The following is a 15,133-nucleotide window of genomic DNA, read 5'->3' as shown; positions in this document are numbered from 1 at the left end:
TCACGTTGGAAGTCCTCTGTATTTAATCAATGGACATAATAAATAGCGTGTGTTTGTGTGTGGTGCAGTAGTTGTCAAGGAGAGATGCTCTCTCTCTCTACTTCTGTGATGCCGCTCGGCTCGGCTCGGTTCGGCCCGACTCGGCTGGGCCGCTGTGTCTGTGATGTGAGTCCAGCAGACAGCTGGAAGTAGGTCCCTGCTACGCACGTATTCAGCAGCACCTGCTCTGCTCTCCCTGGGCTGGCTGTCAGTCTCTCTGCTGTGTGTGTGTGTGTGTGTGTGTGTGTGTGTGTGTGTGTGTGTGTGTGCATGTGTGCGTGTGTGTGTGTGTGTGTGTGTGTGTGCGTGCGTGCGCCGATCCAACAGAAGGAGAACCAGTAGGGGAGGAGAATGCTTCATCCCAGGTTGACAGGCTGTACCTGATGTGATGTGGATGAACGGAGAAATGGTGGTGGGGGGTGACAACCATGCTGCCTCTCTCTCTCTCTCTCTCTCTCTCTCTCTCTCTCTCTCTCTCTCTCTCTCTCTCTCTCTCTCTCTCTCTCACACGTTCATTGTCATTTCTCTTGCTCTGTATTTCTCTCTCTCTCCTTCACACACTTACAGTATCGGTGGAAAGAGCAGCAGTGTGATTACACACCGTTGCTGTCGGGCAGAAACTGCATATCTCTTTGGGAATATTTTTGTTGTATAAAAAAAAAAAACTCCCTAACTTGATCATACTATAATGCCGCACAAAAGCATCAAGAGTAGCAGATCTGCAAGATCAAAAGTTTTGAGCTTGTAGATCTGCTACGTTTGATGCTTTTGAATTTGAATCCTGAAAAGTAACAGTTTTGGTCAACTAAAATGTAGAGAGAGATCGTGGGCAGTCCAATGTATACCAGTTATTTTACGGTGCATGGCACCGTTTGCACGGCACCCATGCTGGACCATAGAGTGTTAGAAAGCAGTGGTGGCTTGAAGCCTCATCTTCCGTCAGCTTTGGTTGGTTGATGTCAGAGTGGTGACAGAGGCTGCTTAGAAGAATCCTGCTGTCAGTACTCAGTCTGCACCGCTAGAGTTGTCACGATTTATTACATTTTACTTGGCGATTATTAGTTGTCGTTCAATCAACTGCGATTAGCGATTTAATTGCGTAGAACATTGGAACATTATGTTCAATTGGAACATTATGTTCAATTGGAACATTATGTTCAATTGGAACATTATGTTCGATGGAAATTACATTTCTGTTCAGCTTTTAGGCTTAGGATATTACTGACATATTTCATTGTGACCGTCAGGTCGCAGTTACTATGAAAACCTCCACCCGCTGTCTGTCACGTCACACTTTTTGGCCCTACTCTCATCTCCGGCACCGTTGCCCCTATCCATGCCAAACTTTGCACATACACTCCTTGGCTGGCAAACCACAACCTCCGCCCCTGATTTCTCACATGCCCCTCTTCTAGCGCCACCATGAGATTGCGCCATTAATGGACACTGCTCCCTACAGATGTTGCCTAAAAATCACATGCAGTGGGACCAATGCCACTTACAGACCAATATGGGTCACTTATCTCCCGATTAGGGAGTCTTACTGGTCATTTTATTTAGCCGAAATAGCTGATCTACAAGCTATCGGAGCATCCACACAACCACAGGCAGGGACTGCAACCAAACACTTGACGGTTATATTCTCATGAATCAATTAATCTCCTTTCATTTGAGTTAATCTGTTATTAATTTAGATCGGAAAATGACGGCAGTCCTCAACAAAGCTCCCCTCCCTCCCCTCAGTGTTTGGATTTTAAATCTCCGGTGGATTGGATAGTGATACCCAGTCTACTGTATCGCTATCCAAACAATGCTTTTGTTGGTTGTAACCGGACACTGCTGCTACTTCTGTTGACACCACAGCTACTCTCCTGTTGTCTCTCTAGGAGATGAAGCAGCACGTAGTGTATTACTGACCAATGTCATCATCCAGGTTCCACGACTGAAGTCATTTGGATTCCATAGAAGCCACTTCAAGCCGGCAGCATTCTATGGAAGCCAATCTACAAGCTCTCAATGTGTTGCAGATGCATTGAGAGCTTGTGGATTGGCTATTTTTTGTTACTGTTTATGTTTTAAGATTAGAGCAATAAGGCTGTAACCAAACGTTGGTAGGTTCAAACGTTCATTTGTTACGTTGGCAATCGAAGTTCTAAATTAATGGGTTAATTCTTTTTTTTTTTACACAAAAAATATTACCAGAATGTCTATTCAGAATATCACAGTAGCCTTTGCCTACTTTATAGTCTTTACAATGATTGGAAAGTCACGCACATATACACAGACACTGAGACACACTCCACACAGTCGAGTGAGGTGAGGAGGAGTCATATTGGGAACATTCTGTGATTTCTTCTCCTGGTTTGCAGTAGCAGGAACAGAATGAACAATATTACTAAAACATCATTCTACATATTGTGTGTGTGTGTGTGTGTGTGTTTGGGGGGGGGGGGGGGGGGGCTCCTTTCATATTATGTTCCACAAATGGCACATCAGGACTGTCATACAAACATAGTTTCTTTTGCTTTAATCCATGCAATTATCGATTGCTGTCGTTTCAGGAGACATTGGAGGAGGAGGGGACAACGACTCGTACCTGTCCCTGTCCCTGGTGGTGTCCCTGACGTCCCTGGCTGCCCTGGTGGTCCTGCTGGCCAACTGTGTCACCTGCTGCAAGGAGCGAGAGATCAACTTCAAGGTGAGACACCGAGGCACCCAGCCTTGTAGCACCCACAGCAGGGGCGTGAGCAGCACCCAACCTTCTGCCACCCACCATACCAGCGGCCCTGTGCCGCCACAACACACAGGACGGTGCTACTTTGTGAGGGAGAGAGAGAGTGCTGAGTCTGATGTGGAGATTGCTGTCACAGTAGAGCTTGGTGACACATCTGTTTACTTACTCACAATTGCGAGGTGTTGTGAGCTTGTAGATCTAGGGCAGTCACGATTATGACATTTTACATGACGGTTAATTGTCACTCAAAACAATTGCAAAATAACAATTTAATTGTGTTTTGTCGTTGACAATTACATATTTTGTTTGGCTTTTAGGCTTTTAAGTACAGTATGCACATAGCAGATATGACACATAACCTAAATATACAAGGACATATCTCAAATATTTGAGTACTTAAAAAATAAAATTGATAGTGGAAATAGACAATCTACAAGCTTGTAGATTTGCTAGTTGTAATCATTGTGACTGGCCTATGTAGATCTGCTATTTTCACAATAGTTATCAGTGGAACCGAGTCAAACTAAATGTAATGCATCAGCTCCTACAATTCCGTGTGTGTGTGTGTGTGTGTGTGTGTGTGTGTGTGTGTGTGTGTGTGTGTGTGTGTGTGTGTGTGTGTGTGTGTGTGTGTGTGTGTGTGTGTGTGTGTGTGTGTGTGTGTGTGTGTGTGTGTGTGTGTGTGTGTGTGTGTGTGTGTGTGGGTCACAGCCTGAATAGGTTGAGAACCACTGGTCTAGAGGAATCACTATGTTTTAATGAACAATATAATATGGGAAATACAGTATAGAAATGAAATAATAAGAAAACCTCATTTTAAGGCGTTCACACCAAGCGCTAAACTAAGTCAAGTGAATGTCAAAGACAATGGCGCTTGGTGTATTCAGCCCTTTACATTTGATCTTTTAACCACATGTTAGTTTCCCTATTCTGGGGCTAGATCTACAAGCTTTCATAGTGAGCTTCTAGGTTGGCGGGCAAAGAGTTTGTGAAAAGGGGAGGGCGGGTGGGGCTATTATAAGCCCCTGGGGGACCCCGGTCAGAAAAGCGTATAGGCGTTTAAGTGGTTGAAGTGTTTAAGGGGAAATATTTTGCCAAATACATCATGTCTCTAACTTTGTCCCCGTTGCTTGGCTCTTTTAACTTGAAACCTTTCATGTAATGTCATTTTAATGTGCTGATGAAAACCCTGGAGAGCCAGCTGTGTGCAGGGACGTGCAGAGAATGTGAGAGAGGCAGGGGCTGACATTTCTAAAAGGGCCTTTTGGTGAAAATATCAAAAATAGCAGACCTCCAAGCTCTCAATGCATCGCAGAGCGACGCATTGAGAGCTTGGAGGTCGGATATTTTTGGTGCTTGATACCACACTGAAGTAAACATAATCAAGTCAATGTTGGAGATGTGGCGTAACGGCATAGATTTCTACACAGAGAGGGCAATTCTTTCAACATAAGATGCTGCATTCCAAGTTCAGGAGAGTTTGGACAAGAATGCCGCCTTCAGGTATGGCATGGAAAGAGGGGCATTTGCATTTCTTTCACCATATAGTAAAAACCGCGTTCATGGTCTGGAGAGGGCACATTTTACAGACAGATAAAAGGGCAGGGGCTCAAGCCCCCTTTGATGTCTTATGTGTGCACGTGCCTGGTGCTGCCTGTGACCGCTGTTCAACATCTGCAGCAGGGACTAGAGTTCTCTGTCGCCACCGCTGATCTCACTCTGTCTGCTGGAAACCTTGTATGTCCAAAACCGCTACTTTTCATGAAAAAAAAGAGATAAAATTTGAGTTGTGTATTTAGTCAGAAGTTCTTGGCGGCAGTGGCTTAGGGGTAGAGTGGTCCTTGGCAACCTAAGGAACCTATTAAAGGTTAGGGCTGTCACGATATGACATTTTACATGACAATTAATTGTCACTCAAATAATTGGCGATTAACGATTTAATTGTGTTTTTGTCGTTGATAATTACATTTCTGTTTGGCTTTTAGGCTTTGAAGTTGCACATGGTAGATATGACACATAACCTAAATATACAAAGAAATTACTGACATATTTGACAACTTACTACTTAAAAAATAACTTTGATAGTGGAAATAGCCGATCTACAAGCTCACAACGCGTCGCGACGCGTTGTGAGCTTGTAGATCTGCTATTTCCACTATTTCGGAAATGTTTCAACATTCACGATTATGACGATTATGACAAAATAATTGCGATAATGTCAAATAATCACGATTAGACGATTATGTAATAATTGTGACAGCCCTACCTAAGGTACCTAGTTCGATCCCTGGCTCCCCTAAGCTCTGGTCCAGAGCGTATAGCTGCACTGAAGCTCTGACAGGCGGCTTGCTAAAAGACTAGACCAGGATTTCTCTGCCCCTATGAGGGCTCAACTTCAGTCAAAATAAACTAAACTACTTCACTACTCACCTAACCAACGGTAGTTCTGCGTTGATGAAAGTCTATTCTCCGCCGTGGGAAACCTCTCAGCACCCCCACCCACTCTGTAAAATACATTATTTTTGTCATGAAATAAAACCCATCCAACTCGACCGTCGCTTATTTCCGGGTTGTGTCTGCGGTTGCTCGAGTTGGATGGCGTTTTATTTCATGACAAACATTTATTTCACAGAGTGGGTGGGGTGCTGAGAGGTTTCCCACCGCGGAGACCCCTAGTTGTTCCCGGTGGGCAGGTTGGTGCCTTGCATGGTTTCTTCCGCCATCGGTGTGTGTGTGTGAATGGGTGAATGTAATGCACAATCTCTGTAAAGCGCCTTGGATAAAGGTGCTATATAAATGCACCATTTACCATTTAATACACGCCGAAACACTTTTCACTTTAATGGCAGAAATGTTACATATCTGATCCGCAAGCTTGCGACATGTTGTGGCCTGCTTCTTTCATGTGAATTAATTTACAAACAAAAAGTCAAAATTTGGAGATACAAGGATTCCCGCGCAGACTGAAATGATATGCCTTGTTATAATTTGTCCATTACCACGTTCTTTAACTCCCGCTAAACCCACTCGTTCTCAGGAGTTTGAGGACCACTTTGACGATGAGATCGACTTCACGCCCCCGGGAGAGGACACCCCGTCCACGCAGTCCCCAGCCGAGGTCTACACCCTGGCGGTCCCCCCCGTGGCCCTGCCCGGACCCCCGCACCTCGACCCAGCCCCCCGCATCACTGGTAAGACCTACACACACACACAAGCACGCGCATCAGAAGTGTACGTATGGCAGTGGTTACCAAACCTTTCAGGACTCCAGACCTAATAGAGAGATTAGACCGGGGGTTTTCAAAGTGGGGTGACGGGGCACCCTGGGGTGCCGCAAGATAATTTGATAATATTTGGAATTTGTCTGGACACTTAGAAAAATATTTAGTATCATTTTAAACTTGAAGTACAAAGTTATTTTTAGTCAATTCTAACCAAAATGGCTATTATCTCAATATTTTCCTCATAACATAATCGCTAAAATATGCTGGGAGTGAAAACTATGAATATAATGTAGGGGTGCCTCGGGTGAAAAAAATATTTATAGGGGTGTCCTGAGTCAAAAATGTTTGGGAACCCCTGGATTAGACATTTGCCGTGGCCCAAACTTGTGAAAAATACTTTTTTCACTACTTATTAAATATTTATATTTTTTATTCATGGATTTTTCTTAGATTTGCTCTTGTTTTTTTAATGTATACAATTATTATTATTTTTATTTATAAAGAAAACACTTTTGTATATATATATACTGTATACATATTTATATGTTTTAATGTAGGAAAAGAAAATGAGATTTTACTCGAGTCATGAACCATAACAATTGGTGTGTGACCCACAAATAGGTCCCGAGTCACGTCCCACAGATGCATATGGTTGCGTCATTTTTCAAAATGACACAATTTGTCACGCAGTTTCATAATTGTGTGTGTGTGTGTGTGTGTGTGTGTGTTTGCAGTTTGGTCTTTACGGTGAACCTCTCGTGCACCTCCACACACACAAGCACAAATGTTATGATAGTTATGACACAAACACGCACACGCATGCTCATGCTGTACACTTTTTTATGTCTTAATTGGGCACTGTCACATATCAGTGCATTGCGTGCAAACAACCCTGCTTATCAGTTATTACACCGTACCAATATTCCCCTGCCTGTGAGTCATACTCTGTCATTTCACTGAACCTCCCCTCAAATATTATGTAGAAAGGGCTGCTTTAAATGGCTGTGTCGTAACGGCCCAAAGTCTGGACTAAATGGTTATATAACATATAAATGACTGGGCAGCCTTGGTCTTGACTCTGTTACCAACAAAGTTTCATAAGACTAGGGCAGCTAACTCAACCACGGCTGATTAACTGAAAATATATCGAAATCGATGTTTATTGAAATCGATGTTATATATCGAAATCGATCTATGATTTTAGTTGGTTTTAGATCGTTTTGTAAAACCCACAGTGCATTTTCAGTTGTTTTTGTAAAGCTTAAAATGTTTTTGTCAATTCCAGTTTCTGTTGTTGTGTTTGATTCAACTATTGTTTGATTCAACTATTATAACCCAACTTGGGACAGAAGAAGTGTTACTTTTTATGAGTCCTGTACGCACAGGACCTGATTAAAGGTCGCTTTAGTTACACCAATCAGGAAGTGTTTACCCGCTTGTGACACATAAAATCCCAGGACTCCGCAGTGTGCACCATTCTGTTCAATACAGGAGTAAATTTAGCCCAGGTGACAGCGGCCAGATAACTCGGGAACGGCAGACGAATATAGTCCACCCAGCAGGCTAATCTCTCCTGACATGCAAATGGCCAATAATGAAAATTGATTCCATGCAGCTTAGCTTATCGAGTTGGTTTTGTCTGGTTTTGGCGGCCGCCGCCGCGTTCGATACGTGTTTCCGACCGACAGACATGAGCCGATATAGCGTCTTAACGTGTGTCTTTTGTCCTCCTGAGAGAACGACCCACGTGTTTGTGGGGAACGCTCTCCATTCCGACATGCTGCCATTCCCAAACTGTTTTGGCTCAGGGCACCCCTATAAATATTATTTTCATCCGAGGCACCCTTACATTATATTCATCATTACCGTATATGATGAATATAATCACCTTATATCTATGCCATATTGGAGCGATTATGTTGCGAGGAAAACGTTAGGATAATAGCCAAGTTTAAAATGATACTAAATATTTTTTTAAGTATCCAAATGAATTCCAAATATTATCAAATGATATCGCGGCACCCCTGGACTGCCATCACGGCACCCCAGGCTGCCCCGTCACCCACTTTGAAAACCCCTGTTCTAATTGTCTGAGTGACGGCACTTCCGTAGAGGTTAGGTATAGGGTTATTGTCGGAATGCCATAACTGTCCTCGCTAAACTGTGACTTTAATTTCACTGTCACAATTTCTCTGACAGCTGACACATTGAATCCCCAATAAAGTTGCAATCCAAAACTTCAACATTATTTGTCAACAATGCCAATTACAAGTAAAAGGCAAAGTGAAATTCATTGTGCGCAAAAAAACAACAACACAGCAGCTACAGTCTCAAAGATTAAAGAGATGTTAAAGAGTCTGTGTCAAATGTGATCTGTGTAAAAAGAAAAAGCTTAGCTGCTTAAACATTCAGCAAATAGTAAAATTGCAAATAGCAGATCTAGGCTACAAGTTTGTGTAGTGAGACTATTTTCGTGAATATAACGATGAACCTCACAATGATGAACTGATCTATACGTTAGTGCAATATATACTACTGTGAAATGTCTTGATTATGTAAGTAGTGAGCAGTGTTTCTCTGTAACGGTGGTTGTGGTTGTGTTCACACAGAGGGACCCACAGGCTCCCAGGTGGCGCGGCACAGTCTCAGTTACATCCAGGAAATTGGCAACGGTTGGTTCGGCAAGGTAGGACTTACTCTGTTCACTGCACTGCATGCACGCATGCACGCCCACGCGCACACACTGCACACAGGCACGCGTACTGCACGCACGCACTGCACTGTAGGCACGCACGCACCACACACACATTTTATAATGGGATTGTTCATTTACAGATACTGTATTCTACAGCTGAGCCTGTCCAGTATTTTCATTTATTCTTCATTTTTTATCTATCTGTTCATCTGTTTAATTCATTGGATAATCAAGAAGTGAGGGGGTTCGTTTAAAAAAAGAGAATATGTCTATGTGTATGCCCAATTGGTTCTCATTCCTAATTAATAAAGTTCTATGAGTGATTAAGAGATGTTGTCTTTCTGCTGGAGTTCATCCACACATGGGACATGAGTCAGACCCCCAGAACATTTTGGCAAATGTTCCGCCCCAGGATAATGGATGTTTGGGATATTTTGATTATCGCGATAATATAGTAAATCGCGATTTCTTTGGTCACAATAATCGTGATATGACATTTTCATATCGTCCCATGTCATTGTGTGTGTGTGTGTGTGTGTGTGTGTGTGTGTTCTCCCCTCCTGCCAAGTACCCTAGTGTACTACACACACATCTGTGATGCACACAGGTGACACTCTGCACGGTAGCTTTCTAGATGGACCAATAGTCTTTATTTGTCCTTGTGGAAATCCATTTTGTGCCAAGATACCGTCAGGACACAGTAATCACAATACACAAACAAACAAACAACACGATACACAGACGGCTCACTGGCTGGTGTTTGTTGATCACATCAACTCACCAGGCGAGTTCATCATCCACTGTGGAGGAAAGCCTGGTTTGTGCTCCGAATTAAGCAGTGTGACGCGGTCCAGACTCCAGATCCACTTAAGCAGTGTGATGCGGTCCAGATCCCACTTAATTTCCTGTAAACAAAAACGTGCTGTGTGATGACATAGACACTAGACAGGGCTTCTTGAATATAAATGAACCGTTGATTTCTTTCACCTATTTGATTCCCATTGCTGCCACTCCTCCAAACACAGCTGTTTTTGAAGCGGTGAAAGCTGCTTCCAAAGTGTGGCTTTGTCAAGTCAAGTCAAGTCAAACTTTATTTATATAGCACATTTACAAACAGGCAAGCTGAACCAAAGTGCTGTACAACATATAAAAACACAGGCAATAAAAATCATCAAAACAGTTTAAAAAGATGCAAGAAGACAAATTGCAACAAAAGAAACAACAAAACACAGGATGAACTTTAAATGTAATTAGGAGCAATTAAAAACAACTGGGTGGAATTGAATTTAAATGCAATTAAAAGCCTGGGCAAACAAATGGGTTTTTAATAGGGATTTAAAAACACCAATTGACTGGGCAGATCTAATGTTAAAAGGTAGACTGTTCCATAGTCGAGGGGCCGTGGCCGTAAAAGACCGGTAACCCCTGCTCTTTTTGAATTTTTTCTTCGGGACTTCCAGTAATAGCTGGTCAGTGGACCTTAAGGCCCTGGCTGGAGAATAAGGTTCCACGAGGGCGGAGAGGTATGAGGGAGCCAGCCCATTTAAAGATTTGAACGTAAATAAAAGCAACTTAAAATCTATTCTAAAATTAACGGGAAGCCAGTGAAGGGAGGCAAGGATAGGGCTGATATGTTGTCTGTCCCATGTCTGTACCGTGCATGCAGAATTGAGGATTGGTCAAGCTTCACATGACAATTTGGCCCTCCAGACAAAATCATTCATTCAGAATTCATAAAAATATAGAACTAAAGCACATAGAAAGTATAGATCTAGAACACAGAATGTATAGAATTCACCGCTTCACTTCGAACCGAGGTTAGATTTTTGAGCGGTGGTAAACCGCTCCATAGAGTGGCTGTGCGTGTGTCTGTAGCCTTTTTCCTCAGCGTTTTGGCATAGCAAAATGTATGTGTGTAGCATAGCCGCTCCATAGAGTGGCTGTGCGTGTGTCTGTAGCCGTTACGACGTTATGCAAGCACGACCACCGCTCACTTCACATTAAGTGTGATTTTTTAATTATAGAGCTACTCCGTTTTGATTGTCATTCAGGATGACGTCCAGACTGTGTATTTGTCATTGTAAACTTAATCAGCACACTAAAATATGTATCTGTAAACATTATAGGTTATGATAATAAGCAACTTGGTAACACACATTCTGCACAAGAGGCAAACGAAAACATTGCACGTCATGTGCCCGTCCCATCGCCTGAAGGGCTGGTCCCTTCTGATTGGTTCAGAAACATACTGGCTTGCGTTTCACACTGATACTTCAAAATAAGATGCCCAAAAAAAGCCAATTTCAGCACGACTTTAACGGTTAAACGGTAATAGTTAACTTTTGGCTCCCCCTATTCTCATGTGTTGCTGTGGTTCTGCTAGGTCCTTCTCAGTGAGATCATGGAGGTTAAATAGATCCATGTGTTGCTGTGGTTCTGCTAGGTCCTTCTCAGTGAGATCTACACAGAGGTTAAATAGATCCATGTGTTGCTGTGGTTCTGCTAGGTCCTTCTCAGTGAGATCTACACAGAGCCTGGTGCCTCCAGGGTGGTGGTGAAGGAGCTGAAGGCCAACGCCACGGCCAAGGAGCAGAACGACTTCCTACAGCAGGGAGACCCGTACAGGTGAGCAGCGGCCGTTTATAGGTTTAGTTTTTGTTTTGTTTAAAGCTCCTTTCAGACAGGAGGCCCGTAGAGCAGAGAGGTTGAGGGGCGGAGAGGCGAGCGGGATCGGTCCCATGTAATTCTCGTGCGCGTGCTCGTTCATGCATGCATGCACTCGCTGGATTGTGGTCGTCTTTGTAAACTATCGCCCGCCGTTTACTCGTGGAGTGATTGTGTTTGTGTCTCCATCGCAGAAAAGTGTATTTTGGCAAGACCTGATCGCGTCGTTTGCTGATTTTACACTTGGTTGCATGCTGAAAATACTGTAGCCGATCTATGTAGATCTGTGCAACCAAACATAAAATGACTTGTCTTTTAGTTCTACTCGACCTCTTCGCCACTAGTCCCTCCCTAACATTTTAATCTAGTTTTTATTTGTCTACGAAATTGTCTTTGCTTTTGTCAGTGAAAAAAGGTAGTCGACGAACGTTTGTTGTCACCAACAAAGTTTTAGTCACCGAAATCAACGTTGTTTTGCTGAATGTCTCAATGTGTGTATTGTGTTCACAGAGTGCTGCAGCATCCTAACCTCCTGCAGTGTGTGGGCCAGTGTGTGGAGGCCATCCCCTTCCTGCTGGTGTTTGAGTACTGTGAGATGGTGAGTGACCCCTGCAGTACCTGTACCTGTTATGGTCGTTCAGGGCTGGCTCTTTATGTGTTTCTGGTCATATTGTCATCTCCTCATTTTTCCGTGGCAAAAAAAAATATTTTGACAAAAATGTCCACCACAAGCCAGCATGGTGATGAACCCTGAATGGAACGCTGTGACGTTTAAGTCTTGATGTACTGATACCATTTTCTCCTTCCCGATTCCAATACCCATAACCCATAACCTAAAGGGCGAGGTTGCGTACATGGGTGTGCGCACATGGGCGCGTGCACATGAGAGCGTGAACATGGGCACGTGCACATGGGTGCTTTGGCATCTATACCCTTCTGCTAAGCTGGTTGAGTCATCACTGTGATGTCAGAACAGGTCAGCTATATCCATATATGGAGTCTGTGAGGTCAGATGTACAGTAGAGGTATTGATCAACTCCTTATATGGAGACCTAGGTGATGATCCAGTCGTCTCCATGTATGGATATGCAGGGTTTGATGAGGTCAGTGTCATGATCTTCATATATGGAGATCCAGGATGATAGTCAGCAGTCTTGATTAGCAAATTAATTCTGTCTTGGCCATATCAGTGATGTTACTAGGTTTTCAATGTAATGGGTCCCGGGACCCACAGGTGGTCATTCAAATGGGTCCCAGAAAAGTTTTATGAGTCCTCAATACAATGTTTTCGAGCGCTGTGAGCTTGTAGATCGGCTATTTTCAAAATGTTTGCCTATTTCTTATATTTATTTTACAATTTGGCTAATGTTTTAACTTAGAACTACTAAAACTACTAAAACATGTGCCCCTAATGAATTCTGGCGCGCAAAATGGCGTCGGACGTCGGTGGAATCAAAACATTGACGTTTTTATACGTAGACTTTCTACGTGGATTTTATTTGTGTTAACGTAGGGTAAAGTCCCGGTAAATTATTTTAACATGGACTCCAATGGAGGCGCATCCCCGGGACCCCAGGACCATGACATGAATGAGTCCCTGGGCGACTTGAATGAATATTTGTTTCGGGATGCGCTGCCATATATGGAGTGTCCATTGCCAAATAAGGGCTTAATATATGGGCATTCCCAGATATGGGCTTATTGTTGATGACATCAGGACTCGCCATATATGGACATGGATATCCAGGTGATGATAGTCCGTCTGTGAACCACTGGTCAAGTAATACAAATAGAACAAATCCATTAATAATTCATAAAGTGCATCTACACGTTAGTAAATGATCATTACTGTAAATTACATATCATGATGTGATAAATTACGTAGTATAGGAATGCCATAGACTGGCTGGCACACTCGCCGATACTGATACATACATACCAGCATTTTAAGCAGTTTCAGCTTATCCGATACTGGTGTCGGTATCAGAACAACCCGATATACCACCTCACAAGCGAGCTGGTAGATCGACTAATATTGGTCAAAGTGGATTGGTGTAGAGCAGGGGTCTTGAACGTTTTCAGGCCAAGGACCCCTTTGTCGAGAGAGAGATGAAGCAGGGACCCACAACCACAATCTTTTTATAGATTCCATATTATAGTTTAATTGTTTGCCAGCACAATCATCAGTGTATTTTGGATTCATGTCAATTTGTCTTTTCTGATATTTAACCACGTAAACTGTCAATACTTCTCCCCTCTACACCAAACCTCTTTGCTGAAAATAGCCGATCTTGTGAGCTTGTAGATCGGCTATTTTTGGCCAAAGTTCTCCGAATCTGGTTAAGAATCTAAAAAGGAGATTTTCTTTTTTTCTTTCCATCACAAAAAAGATTTGGCAGCCCCCCTGTAGTAACTCTGAGGACCCCCTAGGGGTCCCGGACCCCCTGTTAGAGAGCCTTGGTGTAGAGGAAAATGAAAGGAGGAGGCCTACACTACATTATAGACTCCTGGGGAACAGCGAGGGGTCAATGAAGTAGAGAGGCGTTTTAAGTGGTCTGCTAAGCTAACAGGTTCATAGGGCAAGACGCTGTTTTAACGGTGTCCCGCTTGCAGGGACAACACAGTGGGACTGAGTTACTATAGGGCCCAAGGTGGAGGGGCCCTAGTAACTTTAGCTAGCTTGTAGATCTGCTATTTTTGAAAAGTCGTGAAAATTTGTACAAATCTTTGAATATATGTATTTTTTAAGCGAACATTTGTAACTCAAATTTTGCTTCTGGGGGGGGGGGGGGGGGGGTCCCTGGAACTAAATATTTTGAGATGGGGGTCCGTGGCCAAATACATATCATCTTGGGGGTCCTTGACATGAAAAGGGTTGAGCACCACTGACATAGAAACTCTTGTATATCTGCTATTTTCAATAGTAACATTCATGGGGGGCCCGCAGTGAATCTTTGTACCCGTCCGTCCGTCCGTCCGTCCGTCCGTCCGTCCGTCCGTCCGTCTGGAGTCTGGACAAGTCTGCCTCTCGCCTCGCCCCACCAACAGCCCAAGATTTATTCACTGTTTTTTCTAGGTCTATTCTGGGTGGAGCCCCGCCCCCCGCTTTCCTGACGGGAATGGGGTGCCCCCGTTCTTCTCCTCTCCCCTTCTCTCCTCTCCCCACCCCACCTCTCCTCTTGCCTCCTAAAAGTCTTCATTTCACGATCGCTCGTACCGTGGTGTCTCACGCTGAAAACGGCGGGCCTTCGAGCTCACAACGCGTCGTGCCCTGCGACGCATTGTGTGTGAGCTTGTAGGTCGGCGCGCAACACCGTCACACAACCAAGTATAAACCAAGCCTTTAACACCTCCACACACACACACACACACACACGCACGCACGTGCACGCACGCACACACACACGCACCCTCACATAGTAAGGTTTCATTCCGGGACTTCTCACATTCCCACCTCGCCCAGTAAAGCAACCATCTCCATTTACCCCCCACCGACCCAACCCAAGCCATCCCACCCTCCCTCCCCCTCCTTCCTCCGGTGTCATCTGCAAACCAGTTGCTGTGTTTGTGCATTTTTATGGAGCGCATGCCATCTCACTTTTTAAGATCCGTCAAACGCCACATCCTCCTGCCGTTTGTTATAACGCGAAACGACAAGGGAGCGGGACGACGGAACCCAATCGTCTTGTCCCGACAACCAAACCCCAAACCAATAACATTGGCTCATTAAGAGACCTGACCTGTGAGGGTTGTTCACTGACGGTGACGGATGCAAGC

General features: G+C 43.9%; 1 protein-coding gene across 1 annotated transcript in view; it reads left to right on the top strand.

The window, feature by feature from the left end:
* Positions 1-15,133, top strand: part of lmtk2 (lemur tyrosine kinase 2) — a gene marked incomplete at its 5' end in the record, with an annotated part of 85,099 nt that overhangs the window by 4,860 nt on the left and 65,106 nt on the right. Inside the window, 5 exons of the mRNA XM_080723029.1 lie at positions 2,601-2,737; positions 5,811-5,964; positions 8,607-8,683; positions 11,199-11,317; positions 11,867-11,954. Of these exons, the coding sequence (XP_080579155.1) occupies positions 2,601-2,737; positions 5,811-5,964; positions 8,607-8,683; positions 11,199-11,317; positions 11,867-11,954 (575 nt within the window). The remainder of the gene's footprint in view (positions 1-2,600; positions 2,738-5,810; positions 5,965-8,606; positions 8,684-11,198; positions 11,318-11,866; positions 11,955-15,133) is intronic.

This window comes from Nannobrachium achirus (genome assembly GCF_963921795.1).
Source record: "Nannobrachium achirus genome assembly, chromosome: 4".
NCBI lineage: Eukaryota > Metazoa > Chordata > Actinopteri > Myctophiformes > Myctophidae > Nannobrachium > Nannobrachium achirus.
This window is presented reverse-complemented; position numbering and strand designations above follow the sequence as displayed.